Consider the following 20,336-nt stretch of genomic DNA (forward strand, 5'->3'; position numbering starts at 1 on the left):
ACTAAAGTTATATTTTATTATGAATATATCAAAATAATATAAATAGTTTCGTTTCTAAAACAGCTAAACTATTTTAAAAACAAAATAAATGTAAGTAATAAAAAAACGTATAGGTAGAGGTCTTAAAAAGCGCATAAAAATATGAAGTTTTTTAAGATCAAAAATCAATGACGAAGCTGTTGTATATACAAAACTATAAACAAACAACTATAACTGAACATCCATAATTATCAAAGTTAATGTCGAGTTTTTAACTTAGCTACGGTCAATTAAAGGTGTTAACTACTGTAATCTGATATTTATAACTATTTAATGTTATACTAAAGCCAACTATTAAATTTTAAAGGCTTATTGTGTACTTAAACATATTATAAAAAATTATTTAAACGAATAAAGTACATAGCTTAACCCCAGGAGTTGATAACGTACTGCCAGCGACATATTTTTTATCTTAAAAAAACTTAAAAAGTTTTTAAATTACATAGTTTTTTTGTTTATTATTTATTTTCGTTTATTTATCTATTTTTATACCTTCCACTTATATGTTCAAAATTTTTTTTCAGATTTATTTGTAACAACTGATGAGTAGTAAAGTCAACAATTGTTTTGTTGATAATAAACTGTAAAATAAGATATATAAATTAAAAAACTTGTACAAATCAAAAATAAGTAATACGCTAATATACTTTTACGATGAGTTTTATCAGTATTTAGTGCTAAAAGTGTAACTTTTCTTTATAAATTAATAATTTTACTTGAACAGTAAAAAGAATTTTACATTTGAAAAGATAAATAAACTATTGTATAAATTTTTTATAGTTTTAAAGAAGTGAACTCTGCCATAACTGAGCTTAACTTTTATAAATGAAAATATAAAGTAAAGTATTGTAACATTTATGCTCTTAGAAACAAAAAAAATAATAATAAAGAATTCCCTTCTATTTTAAAGTATACTTTTTTATATTTTCAATACTTGTCTAGGCCGAAAATCGCAATAATAGAAACCAAACAATATTTGCAAACTGAAACATTTTAAAATTTGATCCTACGTTTAAAAGTTAAAGCACACACGCCTAATATCTTATAAGGGTGTTTATAAAAAAATTTAAAATTATCACTTTGTCGCAAACTACTAAATATTGGCTAAAAATACAGATTTTACTAATGAATTAAAAAAAATTTAGTAAAATCAGTTAAGTAAAAATGATCGTCACTGATAATAATCAACAAATAAAGTGCAATGTTGAAATAAATTGCTATAAAAAGTAACTTTGCTTACTAATACTAACTTGATTACACAACAAAAAAATGTATTAATAAAAAAGAGCTTTTCATTATTATATAAGTATCTTAAAAAACTTAAACAAAATAATCACAATAAAAAATTAAAAAGCTCTTTAGTACTATTGAAAATTTCGAACAAATTAAAAATATTCAATAAAACTAATGCGATTGTACAACAAATTAAAGCTTAGATTAAAAAAAAATTTAATATTATTCAAAATTAATAATTAAAATAATATTTAGTAAAATGTAAACAGTTATAGAACAAATTAAATTTTTAATATAAAAAAGTTTTACTATTAAAAAAATGTACGATAAAAACTTAATTAACTAAAACTAAAAGGGTGATAAAACAAAGAAAATTATTAACTATAAAAAACTTAATATTAAAAAAGTTACGATAAAAAATTATTGCTGATAGCTAAAACACAATATTCTTTGTTAGCTAAAGTTTTGCTAAAAAAAAACAGTTTCAATTCCCAAGAGACTAGTGTAAGTTTAAAAGTAAAAAGTTGTTTGAAAAAAAGCTAGTTTGTGCCGAGAAATTAAAAAGTTGTCAACCAAGCTCAATTACCTAAAAATGCTAAAGTGACCACGAAAAAACTAAATTTCAAAGAAAAAATAATTTTAAAATAATAAAAGAAATTAATGAAAGTTTTAAATTACAAAACTGGCCGGGAGTGTTGCAGGAACTTCAATCTGCGTGGGTCCTGCCCTCGCCACCGTCAGGTACGAAGCAACGATGTCCCGTCAGGTACGAAGCAACGATGAAGTTTGCAGTGGTCCACGAGGGCCTTCCAGTGCTCGTCCTGGCTGAGAACTGCCGCGTTTCCGACGACGATCTGCAGGGATCTGGCTCTGGTGACCGCCACGTTGAACCTCTTGGCGCACGCGACGAACCCGATGCTCTTTGTGACGTCACCGTTCGGCTTTGACGAGCGGACCAGAGACAGGATGACCACTTTGGACTCTTGACCCTGGAAAGCTTCGACCGAGCCCACCTGTAGCGATTTGGGAGAAAATTTAACACAAATAATAACTTTAAAATTTAGAAAGTATTCTAAATTATAAAAAAACTAACTTTGACTTTATTCAAGTGAACTTTATCAAGCACGACTCTGAACTTTTCAGCTTGCATCTTGTAAGGCGTTATTACAATTATCTCTTCTGCTTTAGCTTTTCCCTCCAAAACCACCATCTTTGCGTAACTCGTTGCCAAGTCAAGTTCCTTCTGGTTGTAGTACGAGGGATTCTTTTTTTGCCGTTGCTCAAAACCACGCACACTGTGAAATATGAGCGGAACTTTCGGGTTGGGAAGGCGTCTCCACTTGATGAAATGGCTGGTCTGCGATGGACTGGCACAAGCCACCAGTTCGTTCTCATAGAAAAGTTTGGAGGGGAGCGTCAGTAGAGATTCATGTGATCTGCATGTTTAAAAAATTTTTTATTAAAATTTGCTTGTTTGCAATAATGACTTTAATGATCTTTTTCGACCTAAACAAAAATACAAAAGGGTTGATCATGCCAATTCGATCATCAGACCGGACGAAACCGGTCTCAGTCTACCGAAACTTGTGGTCTGATGATCGAATTGGCATGATCAACCCTTTTGTTAAATTTGAGCTTGTCTCACGGCAAATGAAAGTCCGGACTTGTTCTGCAGACTTTCGCCGATTTTGTGGATAAACAAAAATACGGGTCAAACATTGGTAAAAGTTGTTACGTTATATAAAGCAAATATATATCATTATATACTAATATGTTTATTGATTACCTGTAATTGTTGACAAGCTTAGTAACAAGCTTGGGGTTGTAGCCGCCATGATCGCCATACAAACCAACATTTTTCATGTAAGCTTCAAACCCCATCAGCCTTTCCATCAAGGACACGCCAAACCCGAATTGCTTGGCCAACTGTGACTTTACCACCGCTCCGAGCTGCTTCGGGTCGCCCGCCAACACGACCTTGCTGTGCGGGGCAACACTGATGGGAATGAGGCATTCTGGCTCAGTCATCTGTCCCGCCTCGTCGACTATCACGTGTGTGAATTTAGGCCTTAAGCAGCCAAGCAATCTGCCTGCATTCATGCAAGTAGTGAATATCGCTCTGTGCCTGTGGGTGGGTGGCAGTTAGTAAAAATCAGAGCACCAGCAAAATTCAGTTACATTGTCAAACTGCGATTAAGTAAAGCCATTAAGGGTCTGTATGTTTTATTTATACAGTGATTATTTCTTTAGGTTAGTTCTTCAATTTTTATTAGAGTTTACTCTTTGTTTTTTATAAAAAATGTACAGTAAAAAAACTGAGTTAACAATAAATTCAGCCTAATTCATCATTGCAAAATATAATAATAATTTATTGTTTGAACATATCTTATTTTTGATAAACTCCTAATGATAAAAAAAAGTATATCAGACTATGAATGCAAGTAGTATTAGTAAAGCTTGAAAACAAAATTAGCTGATGAGTTTTTACATAACTAAAATGTATTCTAAAGTTTAAAAAAAAAACTGTTTCATCAAGTTAAAATAATGAAATATAAAATACCTGAAAGTCTTACTCTTAATTTTTTATAACATATGTACAATAGAAAATAATTCTGAATTAACATTAAGTTCCGCCCAATTTAGTCACAGCTAAAACAGAATAGTAATTTGTTGTTTAAATATTTTTCTTTTTGATAACATAAAAAACTTATCATACTATGAACGCAAATAGTATTAGAAGAGCTTTAAAAAGTTTAGCTGATTAGCCTTTTACATAACTAAAATGTATTCTAAAGTTTGAAAAAAAGTTTTATAAAACATAAAACACCTGAAAATGTTGTTAAGACTTTCCACGTCAATCACTTCATCTTCTCCCACTTCACCCCAACAGCAAGTGAGCAATTTTTTTGGCAGCTGGTCTTTGGGACGTGTGGCAGAGTTGAACCTTGTAAAAAGTTCACCGTCCACCTGTCCACTTTCAAGCAGCTTTAAGCAAAGGTTGTCAACAGCGTTGTTGCTGGGCGCGCAAACAAGAAGGCGACTCTTCGGATCTTTCTTCAGCAGCTGAACGATGAGTTCTGTCAGAGTGACAGTTTTACCAGTTCCGGGGGGTCCAATCAAAATGTAGGCGTTTTTTGAGCTGGAAGACTGAATATTTTCAACAGCAGCCCTTTGTCTCTCATTCAAATTAGTGTTATAAAACTTGACATTTTTTTCTGTTTCCCTGTTTACACATTCATACGTTTTGTTTTCTTGTTTTGGGAATAACAAATCTTTTCTACAGGAGTAAGAAAGATTCATGGCACAGTGAGCTCTTTCAAAAGTGTTTCTCTTAAAACAAAATGTCATGAAAAACCTGTCTGTTGGCTTCAGAGTGTCTAAATTTTTGCTTTCAAACTTAACATGTATTGTTTCTGTGGACTTATCAATTTTCTGAACAAACCCAAAGTATACATGTGTTTTTTTTGACAGACCATGTTTAAATATTCTTATAGACTGTTTATTTCTTATCGAGCCACATTGAGCTATTATATCTGCATATTTAATTATTTCAAAAATATTTTCAGAATATTCAAGAGGCTTAACTTTTACATTTTGAACTTTTATAGCTTTGATTGTACTTTTTTCTTTTATTTCAGAAATGTATAAAAGAGCAGAAAATCTATTGACATAATTTTCTTCACATAAATTTTCTGACAGTTCTGGATACTTAGTAACGATACTTCCATTTTTTACATAATTTTCTAGGTATTCTGGCAACGGATATTTCGTGGCAAGATCTATTTTTTTGTTAGATTTATGTTTTGAAGCAGATGTACGAAAAAAATTATGTTTTTGTATTATTTCAATTGATGTTGCTCTCCATAAAAATGATTCATACTTGGTTTCAACAACACAACACTCGACCAAGTCACCTTTTCTAAATTTTTTGTGCAAAAATGTTTGTGCATTGAAAAATGTGTTGTCATTTATTTTCCATATGTCATCATTTTTAGATGGACTTTTTGAAACAGTGCCGACTATTTTTGACTTTCTAGAAGGAACTACTTGTTTAACAAAATTAGCTTCAACTTTTCCTTTTATTAAGTCAAATGGTTCTGGAAATAGACCTTTGTCTACAACATCTTCAGCTTTAAACTTAAAACCATTTTCCAAGTTCCAGCATTTTTCGTCTTTGTCCTTATTGAGAACTAAAAAGACCTCTGATTTTGTTTCTGATGCTTCATTTTTATCAGAGAATGAAAGTGAACTAAAAAGCTTATTAATTTGTGCAAGGCATAAACTGTTCATCATTGTACTTCTGAAAAATTAACTTTATATTAACAGACAATGTTAGTTAAGAAAACAATTTACAAATTTATAATACTAGAGTTGATTACTCAATTTAATATACATTGAAAATTTTAACTATACTTTACAGTCAACAATAAAGCTTTTAAAAATTTAGAGTCACAAAACTTGGTTTAACCAATAAATTTAGCAATTTTTAAAATAAATCTTTATAGACTTGCAGCTAATAAAATGTTTAATTTGTTTTATCAAATTTTTTCAGCTTTAGAGCAATTAACTTTGATTTTTTAAAGACCAAAAAATATTTCATACTCTATATGTTTAAACTTATAAGGTCTAAACAATTTGTTGAAATCATACTATTTACAACAATACCTTAGTAAAAAATATCTACTTACTTCTGAACATATGTCTAACAAAAATATTAACTTATTTAAATAAAATAGTAAGCAAAATGATTTAAATAGTAAAGAAGTATTGAAATAGTACTGTAATAATACTGTGTTTTATAACAAATAAAATTATAAATGATAGAAAAGTATTTTTTGTATCAAATGAAATTTTCATCACTATACATGTAACAATTGTTTAACAGTAATTTAAGGTTTTACAGTGATTTTCATTCAAAATTCCAGAGTTTTCCAGTTTTCGCTTCCCTTAGTTGTCAAATTCTAAGTTATTCTAAAGAATATTAAAACTTGTTAGAGAAATTTTAATATTTTTAATAAGTTACCACTAGTTGCCACTGATTTTTGGCGAATTTTCTCAAGATTTTAAGAATTTCCTGCTGGTTTTTAGAAGTACACATTTTTGGGTCTGCTCTTAGTTTAAAACTAAGTTTAAGGTAAGAAACTGTGTTAAATAGTATAAAAACATTGAAAAGATACTGTAAAGCTACTTTAAGTGTGCTTTTTAATAAAAAAACTTTTGATGATGACAAAAAAATGTTAACTGTATAATAGATTTGTTGTGTCAAATCGAAATTTTACTACTTAACACATCAAACTGTTTAAATTTCTGGATTTTTCAACGTTTTTTTTTTCAAAGTTTCTCAAACTCCAAGTATTCCAGGATTTAAGGTCTTGTAGCAACCCTGGTTAGAAGGTAACAACTAAAGTTTTTATACCAGTACCAGTTTTAAATTTAAAATAATTATTTACATAAATGTATTACAAAAACTATACTCATTTACTTAACCAGGTACTTTAAATAAAGCAAATAAAAATAATGTCTTTTTTTAATTTTTGCAAAAAAAAAAGAGAATGTAACTACAAATTAAATTATAAATCGATCAACAATTTAATATCAGTTCATTTAAAATATCATTAGATTTTTTTTGTCAATAATTCATATATAAAAAACGTGTATCTAGTCAAGTACAACATACAAGAAATACTATCTTACTTGTTCTAAATTTTTCAAAGTTATTTTTAAGACAATAAATACTATACTTTACTAATTGAAAAAACCATGAGTTTACCTTATACATAGTATTATTAATGATTTTAACTTTCATTTTTATTCTACAAAAATACTTATGTTATATATAATATAAAATGAAAAATTAATTATAGTAAAAACTTCAGATTGTTCTGTAGTTAGAATATCTTAAACTAATATAGATGTCAATTCTAACATATAATATTGCTTACTTACAATAACTAATCCTTTGAGTACGTTAATATCTACAAAAAGTTTAAAATGCTGTGAAATGTATTATGACGCAACTGCGATTGTATCAATTGTTTATAGTATGATCAAATTCACACTATTAGATTACAAAACAAGGTTTTTTATAAGTTAAATTCAGTTTAAATTAAACTATTTCTTTTAGACGGGTATTGCCCTAAAAGTACTTATGTTACACTACCAAATTTTGAAATTCACAAAGTTTATAGCAGTCGTATATAAGTTTAAATAATATAAATGATTTAAGTACTTGTTTATAGTACTGATAAAGGTAAGCGGTAAACTTTAACAAAGAGGCTGTTTAACCAAATAGTTTAGTTTTTTTTTGTAAAAAACGCTCGTTACAAACAAGTTATGGTACTTGTAGGTTAATTATCATAACAAAAAATAATTTTTGCTTTTACTAGTATGAAAGTAATAAAACACAACGAATTTAATTTTTATTCACTATTATAAAAATATTAAATTAATTTTAGTTATGTATTTTATTAAAAGTTTTAACTAATGTTATTGTTTGTTAAAGGATAAAAAAAAGCACCTAAAAAGTTTTGTCTAAGGACCTAGTTTACAAAGGAACCTTTCGGTTATTGAGTCTGTTTAAGTCTTTAGTAATAAAACAATCAGTTAAACGAAATGAAAGAAAAAAAAACCAAACGAAAACTAATTTAGTTTTGTTTATAAAATTGTATAAGTATACAGTAAATAGTTATAGATGTTTTTACTTTAGCAGAAAATAAAGCATTTTAGTAGTAAGATAAGAAAACTGTTCCAAGCTAGTTTCAGTTAATTTTTTTTTAATTACGGAAAAAATTCTTCTTTTTTATGTTTGCAAATGTTGCTTGCTTTCTATCATTACAGTTTTAGACTTGGACAAGTATTCAAAAAAAAGAGAAAAAAAGGATATTTTAAAATAGAAGCAAATATGTTGTTGTTAATATCATTATTGTTAAAATTATTATAGTTTTTTATCTTTTTTCTTAAAAAAGCACAAATTTTACAGTATTTATCTTCATATTTTATAAAAGTTAAGTTCAGTTATTGTAAAAATAACTTCTTTAAAAATCTTTAAAAAAGTTTACAACAGTTTATTTAACTATTCAAGTGTAAAATTGTTTTTACTGTTCAAGTTAATTTGTTTAATAAAATGAAAATTAATTTTTTAACAAAAATTCTATAAATTTTTTTTTTAATTTCAGCATATTACATTTTACTTTCGTTAAAGAAGTTGTAAGCTATAATTCAAGTATTCACACGTTTGTTATTAGTGTTGTTTATCGATTTAAAAAAATTTATTTAAAGTGATATATATTATATATTTTACAGTTTATATACATTTTTTAGTTCATGTGTTACTAAACAAGATTCATAGTACATTATTAAACACGAAATTCAGTTAATTTTCGTTTAGTTTTATTTTATTTCATTTTTCTTTTTGTTTAACTGACCGTTTATTACTAAACATTTAGATATGTAAATTATAAAAAAAACTATGTGTAATAGCTCGTAAGAAACTTTATAAGCATGTTGTGTACGACTCGATAACCAAAAGGTTCCTTTGTACACCAGATCATTAGACCAAACTTTTTGAGCGCTTTTTTTTATCGTTCAATAAACAATATACATATAAATATAAATATATATATATATATATATATATATGTATTTTAAAACTTGTTTAATAACATAAGAACTAAAAAATAGATATATCGTTCAATCAACTTATAAAAGGAGATAAACAACACTTATAACAAACATTTGAAAACTTAAATAATAGGTTACAACCTATTTAAGGAAAGCAAAAATGTAATACGCTGAAATATTTTTACGTTTAATTTTATCAGTATTTTGTGCCAAAACTGCTATTTCTATTTTATTTAATAATTTTAATTGAACAGTAAAAGCAATTTTACATTCAAGATTATAAATAAGCTATTGCATAACTTTTTAATAATTTTAAAGAAGTGAGTTCTACCATAACTGAACTTAAATTTTATAAATTAAAATAAAAAGTTAATTATTGTTGAATTTATGCTACTAATAAAAAACAAATAATAAAATTAGCAACAACAAATTTCCTTCTGTTTTAAAATATACTTTTTTATGTTTTGAATACTTGTCTAAGTCTAAAAATTTTCTCTTTAATATTCTCAGAAAAAGATACTTTTTAACATAAGTTTGCTTGAAACAGTTATCTTAGCGTAATTTTAGGTACTTAATTTTCTGTTTAAGCATATACATGTATAACTATTTTTTTACATTGGCATGCTAAAAGAGATAGTTGACTTAAAGCATGTTTTTAAATTAGTAGCCTACTTGAAAAACTAAATATAAAACCAAACAACATTCGTAAACTTACAGTTTAAACAAATAACAACAAGCAGATAAAAAACTTAAAAAATAAAATTAAACTTTAATTATTTTAGAGTTTTCAAAATATTTTTTTATAGCAATACAACAACAATTACTATAACTTTTTTAAAAAGTTCTCTCAATAAGTCTAAAATCTTTTATGGAATACAAAACGATAACTAGATCTTTAGAACATTATTAAGCTTCACTGAAGTCAAATCGTAACCAAGATTTTTACTTTTAAAATTCAGACTATAAGAGAAAATTACCAAACAAACCACACTGTTCAACAGCAAATGTTGAAAGAATACACCTGTCTTTTGATACTTTAAACACAGTTAAATGAATTGTAACAAATTTTTTATCATACTTATATCCTTAGTAGTTCTTTTGATTATTTAATAAATTCAAATTTGTCATAAGTTAAAGAAATCCTCGTATTTAGAAATATCTAAACACCTTATGTTAAAAAAAAAAATAAAAGAGACCTATGTTATGAAGCTTAGATTTTTTTTTTGTTTAGTATACCGAGTTTAGAAAAAATACTTTATAACAGTATATTGACTTTTAACTAAAATACAAAACTCAAAATAGTTATTTACAAAACCTTTTACTTAACTTTCTTTTCATGCTTAAGCGAGAAAATAAGCTTTAATTATATAACTATAAGTAACCTTAGTTAAAGTGAATTAACTCACACACCAAATCATCGTGTTTTTTCTTAAAAAGTTTAAATAAAAGTTAATCATCACAAAAGCTTATCAGTTTGATATAAATTTTAACATTTTCTTTACTATCAAACAGTAAAAGTTTAATTTTTTACTCCTTTTTTTTTTTTGCAAGAAAAAATGCTTGAAAAGCGATATAATGATAGAAATACTCTTCAAAAATTCGAAACATCGTAATTTTTTTAACAGTATAAATTCTATCAACACTCATACTTTTTGTTATTATTTTAACGAAAAAAAAAACAAACAAATATTTGTATACTAATATGCGAGCTAGCATACAAATATGTAATCTAGCACTAAATGCTCCTAAGAATTTAACTTCATTCCTATTCAAAAAAAATTAAAATAATTTCATAAATTCTAACATTTAACACTTTCATTAGTAGTCACAATAAACTTCTACAACAGAAGTTTAACTCAATTAAAGTGCAAACACTTAAGTTTAAATTGTTGAAAGAGAAACACTTGTAAAATCAACTTAAATCAATTTTTAAAGCGACCTAATAAAGTCATAGGAAGAGTAAACCTTGTTGTTTATTAAACTTTTATGAATTAAGTCTAAAAAACATATTTTGAATATCAGGGAAAGTTTGATTTAGCTCATAAATAGTTCTTTTGTGAGTTTAAAAATAAAGCTCTTATTTTGGATCACAAAAACCAGTCTTTAAAACTGTACCAACTGTAGTTTGTGTTGAAAAATAAACAACGAGCTAAACTTTTAACTTGGTCCAGTTTTTAAAAATACCTTTAAAATTGCTGAGCTTTAAGAACCTTTTATGTAACAAATTTAATCTTTAGATATTTAAGTGTATTATACGTTATAATATAGAAAATATTTAGCGATAATTCTAACATTAACATATTTTATAACAACGCAAGCTAATTATTATAGTAAAAAGTATATAGTTTTAAATTAAAGTAATAACTTAAACTCAAGTTTATTTTATATACGCTTTATAGCTTATTCAATTAAAACCAAATTGAGAAAAATACTGTTTTTAGTAATCAAAAGCATAACAATAAACTAAACTACATATATATTAAAATAGTTTATTGTTTTGTTGTAGTAATTCCAGGTTAAAACAAATTCATTTTTATTTTTGGTTTGACCGTTTTATAGCAGTTTAAAATGCTAACTATTGTATATTGATATTTTGTAGTATCTTGATGTCGTATTTAGGCCAACTTCTATATTTAAAAAATCTTATAATAACCAAACAATTATTACACAGGTTTAGGTAGCTGTGGGCAACGTACGGCCAGTAACGTATTAATTAAATTAAAAAAATTAGTGCATATAAAAAAATACTAAACTTTTTTAAAAATAAACTCTATCTACAATTTAAAATACCCGCTGACTATGAAAGACGGCTCTACTAAGTTTAGTCACTTTTTACTTAAAATGCAACTAATTAACAAATTTATATAAAGCAATAAAGCTTTAGCACTTGATATAAACTAGTTAGAAATAAAATGTAGTATTTTAATGCAATTCTAAAACAACAAATTTTAATTGAACATTTATCTCACATTGAATTTTTTTTTCTTCCGAATTACTTTTTATAGTTTTGTTTGTCACTTTTCTCTCAAAAAGAGCTTCTTTCTCGAACTTATGAAGTGTAAGTACATTTTTAGGGAAACCTCCATTGATTGGAATGAACTCTTGTTTATTTATTGTGAACTGTTATATAAGATAGAGTTTGAGAAAAATACAAGCAGACAGAATAATGTATTGTAAACTTGAGTAGAGTTTTTAAAAAGTTTTGCTATTTTCTGATCGTAAACCTTGTTTTTATATGATCATATAAAACTTTAAAATATGTAAGTCTTTTACAAAAGTTTATAACTTGCATTACAAAAAAGAAAAACTACTTTAGTTAAAAGTGAAAGAATAGTTTGCTTTCATTTTAGTATTAAAAACTTGTTAATTTAATATTCTAAAATTATTAATTAGAACAAAATAGTCCAATTAAAAAGTTGAAAATTATCACAAATAACTATAATGGTCACTTTATATGCTTGTTTTGGATGAAATTAAAACCGGTTTTATTAATATTATATGTTTCATAAACTATTTATAAAATGTTTTAATATAAAATTTAAACGTATTCGGTGATTTAAAAAATCTAAACATAAGGATTCTCTAGTAATTTAAGTTTGTTTTTTAACTTATGTTATAAGTATAGAAGATTTTTTATAAAATAGTTTTTGAGTGAAACCTTTTATAAGTTCCTGTAATCGTTAAACAATAATATATTGAGCAAAAAGGCTATATTACAAACGTCTGAGTTATACGACTATATAGTTTCAAGTAATCGACTGTAACTAAAAATATTTTGACATCTATTTGCTACGTTTATAATTTGTCAATTATAAGTTTGTGCTTTATTTTTGATTTAAAACATCTTTGTATTATAATTCAATAAAGGGATATTAAGTATTTTTGAAAAGCAAACTTTAAGTTCACTATTTTTCATTGATTATTTAGATTTTTGTTTAGTTATACTACATTATATAAAAAACTAAAACTGGTTAGAAATCTGTATTTTTAATAGTTTTTTTTAAATTTCGACTAACTAACATTTTAAACCCAAAATGTGGGCAACGTACGGCCAGCAACGCATTAATTAACTTAAAAAACTTGTGCAAGGTTAAAAAAAAATACTTAATTGTTTTTAAAATTAACTCAATCTACAATTGTAGAATAGACTGACAAGAAAATATGGCAGTACTATGTTAAGATACTTTCTTCTTAAAGTGCAACTAAATTAACAAATTCATACAAAGCATAAAAGCTCTAGCACTTAATATAAACTATTTAGAAATAAAATGTAGTATCTTAATGCAATTCTAAAACAACAAATTTCAATTGAACATTTATCGCACATTGAAATTATTTTCTTTTTGAATTACTTTTTATAGTTTCGTTTGTCACTTTTGGAGCTAAAGAGTTTCTTTCTCGAACATTTCAGGCGCAAGTACATTTTTAGGGAAATCCCCATTTATTAGAATGAGTTCTTGCTTAATCTTTTGAACTTTTACATAACATAAAGAGTTCTAGTAAAAACAAAAAAGCAAGCATAAATTTTAATTTAATATATAACATATAATTTTTTTACAAAAGTTTGATAGTTATAGCGCACTGCGCAGTAATCAACTTTTATTTATATACTTTATAGAGAACACTTGTATAACTTTATACAAGAATTTTTACTTAATTTTAAAATATAATCACGTTTTATATTTTGAAATGAACCTTTTTATACAACATTCCATTTATATATAGTTTATATATATAGAATGCAAATTAAAATCAGATTTTTATCAAAACTTGATTATATTTGAAAATTAAGTAAAAATTTGACATGTGTTCAAAGAAGACCAAATTTTGTTTTTAGCGTCAGTAAAAATTTGTATTAAACAAAACTCATAAAGTTAACAGTTTGTTAACTCTACTAATAAAGCTTTTAAAACAAAAGCATATATTTGAAATTTATTTTGTGCTTTTTTATAAGTAGTTTTATTTTATTTACTACTTAAGTTAAGGTATGTTTTTTCACAAAGTTAGAATACTTTTTAAACTGTAAGTATAGAGTGTATTGTAGATTTTATAACCGTTTAAATACACAAAATAAAAACATAAAGTTACAGAGAAAAGTTACAGAAATAATATTACAGTACTGTTTAAAACTGTTTTACTAAACTTACAAAGAACTTTAAGTTAATAAACATTTTTAAGCATAAAATAAACAAATCTTAAATTTATTACTTAAAAAATATATTAACACTAGTAAAAGGTTTTTTTTACTAAAAAGAACAATTTTTAAAGCTAATATGTGTTATTTCTTTAAAATATTACATAAGTATTTATTTACACTTACATGGATTTAAATTTTAAACAATAGTGATTTTGAAATATATTTTGAAACTAGTTTAGGTTTCACGAAATCTTAAAATAGCCAAAGAAATGCTTTTCATTAATTTATTCAATTATTTCTATAACTTTAGTTTTTTTGACTTCTATATATTCTTTTTAGAATAGTTTGTTTTTAATACTGATTTTAACTAAAAAGTTTAAACATATCTCACTCATTTTCGAAAAAAGTTTATTAATTAATTTCGTTTAGCTTTCCCCAGAATAATATTGCTAAAAACTATTAATATTATAGAGTAATTTTAGTTATATACAGTGAATTTGAAAAGTCAAGCTAAAAATAGTTACTACAATAAGTTATACAAGACACACACTTTCAAAAACACTAAATATATTTCGATCAATTCTCTTAAGTGAGTACAATGATAACAAATAATAAGGTTTTACACACTTACATAATAACCAAGTAATCAAGTAATCATAAAGTAATCAAGAGATTAATAAAAGACCAAAGCAATTAGTAAAAGTTAAAACCAAATAAGTCCATTCTCGTTATAATTGATCTACAGTAAAACTCAAAATAATAAAATGAAAACAGTTCTTATAAAATGTTACGAAAATAAAGAAACAGTATAGTCAAAATCTTTTTGCTTACATAAAACGGGTTTCCTTAACAAAATACAAATGTCTTTTAATTTAATCAAATCAAAAACATTACTACAAATTTTAATAATTTTAATTCTATCTATATTATAATTGTTTGCACAAGTTGGATTATTAGCTAAATGTTCTGAAATAGATGAACATTTAGATGCGTTTAAAACCTTAACCGGTATATCATCTTTCTTATCTGACAGGCAAAAATTCTCTACACATTTTGGTATATGTTCTTTTATTCTCTTCCTTAGATGTCTAGTTGTTAGTCCAATATAACTTGCCGACAACAGCAACTGTACTGGTAGATTACCATACTTTTATTTAATTTTGATACAGGATCCTTACCACCTGGTGTTATTAGTGGTTTAGAGGTGAAAACAATTCTAGGGTTCGCTGCATAATACGTATTTCTTAATAATTATCTAACTTTCTTTTCTAACATCTCTGAGCTTTTAATAATAAATGGAATTTTTAATGTAACTACACATTTTTCCGGTCCTATTGTCTTTATTCTATCCAAATTTTTCACATGTAAATGTATTGTCTTGTTATAACCCACAAAAGTTAGTTAACAAAACAATACATTTACATGTGAAAAATTTGGATAGAATAAAGACAATAGGACCGGAAAAATGTGTAGTTACTTTAAAAATTTGAAGTATAATAACTTCGAACATAAAAATTAAATTTAGTTCTCTTTCAGCTGACTGTTAATAGATAGTGTATCAGAATATAAGGAATCTATTTCTTGTTTAAATATTAAAAACTCAACATACATTTTTTATCATTCATTTTTTATAAACTTAGCAAAACTGCAAAACCAAGTCTGTTAAAGGGACTGATTAAACAACGTTTTTAGTGAATGATATAATTTTTTTAAGGGGTCGCACAAGCTCCATTAAATCAGTCAAAAATCGCCCCTGCTGTATTTGCTAATCTTGAAATTAAGTTTTTTTGGGGTAAAGAACAGTGTATACAGTATATAATGAGTTTTTAAAAGTATCAAAAAAAAGTATTAAAAATCATGTATTAGATTATTGTATTTTTACAAGTACTTTAACTACTTATAAAAACTTATGTGTATTGAGTTTTAAACACTAATATACTTGTAGATACTTTGCAAAAAATTGTAATATAGATTTACTTTTCCTTATAATTAGTTTAAGTTTTATCCTGACCTTATTTTAATATCAAGTTAAAACTAATGTTTTATTGGATCATAATCTGTACGATGATTTTTGGTATTTACTACCCTAAGCATTCATTAGTTACATCATGTAAAAAACTTGAAAGTTATTTAAACAGCACACATTTAATAACATTGTTGAATACGACATTCAATTATCATAAGAAATTCGTATATCAGCCAAAAAAAGTCTTTTAAGTTTCAAACCATTTGATAATTTGGGTTATAAAACATGTTATTAAAACATATACATAAAAAATATTAAACATTAATTTTCATAAAAATAGTATATTGATTTTATTTTTAGTATATTATTTATAAGCTTTAATTTTATGGTAATTTACTGATTACTAGATTAAAATCCTATGGAATAATTAAGCTATAAGTAGCTTTTATTAACAAGTGTTTTTAAAAAAGTTTGTTTAACTTTTTTGATAGCTTTATAAAAAATTGTGAATTTTACTCAGAAAATTCTTAATAATGAATTAAAAAAAACAGTTTTTTTTATAACTGTTATTCATAGAACATTTAAAACTGTTTTTTGCTTACACAAAATACCGTTACATTTTCCTCAATGCTCTGTTTGAAAGTGGCTTGCCTAAACTTAAAGCAATAAATTCCAATAGGTCCAAACTTATATTTAAAAACAAAGTCACTTGTTACAGTACTTAATTAAGAGGAAAAACTATTATAAATTCTTGTTTAACTATTAGTTATAATCCAATTCACTATTCAACAAACTCAAAAAATAAGTTTCGAATTATATGTTAAGCAAATGCCAAAAAACAGCCAAATAACTAATTAATCAACTGCATAATGACCACAAAAAAGTTGGACCTGTAAAGATAGCTTTGAAACTAACGAGTAATTAAAAAGCATGTTATTGTATCAACTAGTCATTTGGCATTCACAAATGGACAACTTAATTTAATCGATCTTAAAATTTTTAGCTTTTGCAATCAAAAAGTGATTTATTGTGTAGTTTGTAGAAACTTTTTTTTTCTGTAAATTAAGATGTTGGCATTGCAAAGTTAGCAGTTTATTTTTGAATGAGTTAGTTTAAATTTTTTAGACAGACCTGTCTTTTAGACAGAATGGATTGTGTATAAAATACTTTGTTCCAATTATAAATTTAACTACAGTACACATGATGTTTGTTTTAGGTGGACGAGTAAAAGTGTTGAATAAGATATTTTGTAGCAATTCTGAAGCTAAAACATTTTTACATGTTTATCTTATTTAATTTAACTTAATACAATTGTTTTTTTGTAAACATCTTCAAAAATAGTTTATACAAACAATTTAATCTTAAGTGTTTCAGTTTAACAATATAACATAAATTTGACAACAATACGTTTAAGTTTAAATTTAATAATAAGTTTTTAACTATTATTTTTAACATAAGACTTATATAGTAAAGTATAAGGTTCATTAAGAAACTTATTTCAAAAGTTTAAAGCTCAATTTAAAGATAAATAGTTTTTAGATTAAATACAACCTTGTATCGACCTAAATTGTTACATAAATGAAAAAGATTGTATTTTTAAATTTTCTAATTTCTTACGATTAAAAAAGGTTTAAACGACAAAAGAAAACTAATAAAAAACATTTTTTACAAATTAGTTACTATCTAAATCACTATCTAAAATAATTTCTTAAAAGTTGAATAAATTTTTTATAAACAATTTTCAGTTTAAATTTTTCAGAAAGTATGTTTAGAAATAAAACACTTTACTTAAACTTGAAATTAAGGTATACTTGTAAATTTGATAAATAACAATTTAGTATTGTTGATTTAAAAATGTTTTTGAATGTTTAGTAAAAATATCAGGTAATACATGACAATTGTTTGAACAGACATAAGTTCCATTGAAAAACGATGTGAATAATTTTAGAATATTAAAAACATGATATTCATAACTTTAAATAATTAAAAACATTGAAAAAAATGCTGAATTTTTTATAAAAAAATATTGATAAACTTCTACAAACACTGTTGAGCTTGAAAACTAGGTTTCTGCTTTCTTCAGGCCATGCCCTCATTCCACCACCTCTAACAAACTCCCGCGACTTTTCACTCACGCTTCCACTATCAACCATCAACCTCTCAGCTTCCTCCCCTGCCCTTCATCAGGTAGGGGGGCGGGGGAGGCCTGGATATCTCCTGATAGTCGTTTTCACCCCTTTCCCGACCTCCGACCTCCGCCCGAAGGTCCACAACCTCCTCCCGCCCCGACTTGAACAGGCGCGCCAGCTCGCCGCTTTCCCTCCGCTTGGCGGCGCTGGTGGCGACCAACAAGGGGCTCGGAGTGCTCAGCCGGTCGGTGGTCGTCGACTCGCCGTCGAACACGATGGGGGTTCCCCTTTTGTAGGAACCCATGCGGCTCGCCACGGCCTCCTTGGAAGGGGAATTCCCTAGTTTTTTGCCTTTCTTCTTCTTCTTCGCGCTTAACCGCTTGAAGCAGCAAAATGCGAGGAGGAGGACGAAGCAGACGATGAGCGTCACTAGGACGACGAGGCCCGACGATGACGTCATGGCTGCAACGTCATCGGACACGTTGTTCGTCATCAGCGTGGAAGCGGCAGTGGTTTCAAAGTCGGGAGTTTTTCGGATGTTCCTCGCACAGTTTTTGTTTACGAAAAACTCCAAGTGCTCTATTAAGTAACCTGACCTTTCCAAGCTGAAAATTACTATAGATTATCAATGTATTTAAAGTTATAAGCTAAGTTTTTCGAAAACTTCAAACGCTAGCTGTTAATGAAATATTTTCATAAAATATTCGAAATAAGCAGGTTCGTTTTAATATAACGAAAACAGTTTTAAGAGTATATAAGTTGGTAAAGCTAACTACTAACAAAGTGAAACATCGTTGCTATTGATAGGTTATGTAAACTTAATAGTTAGTTAAAAAAGTAATTGTTTAGTATTTTTTAATGCAGAAATGTAAATACTAACCTTTCTTTAAAACTAGTGCGAACAAAGTTTTCAGGACTTTTTAATACACTTTCTTGACTTTCGATGAAATCCTTGTTGCACCTATGATCTGCAAAGCTCGTCACGTTCGTCCATATAAGTTGTTTGACTCCTGGTTGGGGAAGAAAAGTGTAAATATTTGAAGTGTCGTTGTCACCATACTCTTCTTTGATTGCATTTAAGATTGTGTTGTAGTCATTTATTGTGAGCGTCTAAATATTAAAATACTAAAATTATCTGTAACAATCTTAATAGTTTAAATAAAATAAAAATACTTAAAAATTTTTTGTTTTGTTCGAAGAAATTGTTGTAAAAAAAAATTACTGACTTTAATTTATTAATTATTGTTGTTTCACTTAAATACTTAGGCACATATGTTTATAACAAATGTTATTTTTCATCAACAAAAAGTACTTACATTGGACTGCTTGTTGGTGAAGCTCATTTCGACTCTGTAGTTGTATTTGCTCTCATAATAATCGTTGTTTTTAGTTGCAGTTATAACTACTTTCAAAGCTTTCAACTTGCTGCTTTCCGAAGTAGCAACCAGAAATCCATGCCACTCTCCTTTATAATTGATAGTCATGTCGAAATCTGTTGAAAACGCGAGAACTATCAGCTGCTTGCTTTCCGCGTCAATTTTGACCCAACTCGGCATTTTGTAGCCGCTTCTGGGTGCCAGTCTGTATGTTATTTGAGAGTCTGATCGGAAAAATGACTCGTTTATTGGAACAGCTGCCAAAATTCCCATTTGAACTTCAATTTTCCACTCGTCTTCCACTATTTTTTCAAATGAGTTCAAGCTAGGAGTGTTAGTAGTTGATTCTGTTTGCTTCGAAGTTTGTTTCGAAGAGAAGCTTCTAAAAAGTTTGGCTTTACTGCAGCTTTCAGTGAAAACTATCTCATGTTTAACAGCAGTGAAGTCAGGCTTGAAAAGTTGTGAAATTTTCCGGTTCGTGCTTAACGATTGGTTGTTGATCGATTCGAACAAGTCAGCATCCATATAAAATGTTTTCCACAAATTGTTTATCAGTTTGTACTCGCAAACTTTAAAATTTTTCTGCTTTCTACCCGTCCACGTAACTTCGACAGTGTTCCCATTTTGTTGCCAATCCACCAAACTAAAGTTGTCCAGGAAAGGCGCCAAGGACTTTGACAAAAGGTACATAAAGTTTGACTTGAGCGTTTGAGGCGAAAGCTTGTTGTTTTCCACGATCAAAGTGGTGAGAAATTTAAGAGACTTTTTGGATTTTCTCTCGGTGACATACCTTAACTCTACTGTTTATTAAATACGCCAAGTTTCGACCGCTTATT

At 27.0% G+C, this 20,336-nt stretch overlaps 1 protein-coding gene across 1 annotated transcript; it reads right to left on the reverse strand.

Annotated features, from left to right (window-relative positions):
- Positions 1-2,009: 2,009 nt before the first annotated feature.
- LOC145845141 (RNA helicase Mov10l1-like) lies at positions 2,010-18,148 on the reverse strand. Its single transcript, XM_082952563.1, has 5 exons — positions 18,041-18,148; positions 4,100-4,704; positions 3,059-3,397; positions 2,366-2,708; positions 2,010-2,285 (listed from the first exon to the last, which is right to left on the reverse strand). The coding sequence occupies exons 1-5, from the start codon at positions 18,146-18,148 to the stop codon at positions 2,010-2,012; spliced, it is 1,671 nt and encodes a 556-aa protein (XP_082808689.1).
- Between the last annotated feature and the right edge of the window lie 2,188 nt (positions 18,149-20,336).

The sequence above is a fragment of the Thalia democratica genome, chromosome 9 (genome assembly GCF_965202585.1).
Source record: "Thalia democratica chromosome 9, ktThaDemo2.hap1.1, whole genome shotgun sequence".
Lineage (NCBI taxonomy): Eukaryota > Metazoa > Chordata > Thaliacea > Salpida > Salpidae > Thalia > Thalia democratica.

Excerpts from the sequence above, each read along its gene's own strand:
- LOC145845141 (XM_082952563.1), bottom strand. The coding sequence starts at position 18,148 with ATGGTTGATAGTGGAAGCGTGAGTGAAAAGTCGCGGGAGTTTGTTAGA. Across the intron at positions 2,709-3,058 it reads AAGCTTGTCAACAATTACAG|ATCACATGAATCTCTACTGA; the intron begins GTAATCAATAAA and ends TTAAACATGCAG. Across the intron at positions 2,286-2,365 it reads TTCACTTGAATAAAGTCAAA|GTGGGCTCGGTCGAAGCTTT; the intron begins GTTAGTTTTTTT and ends AAATCGCTACAG.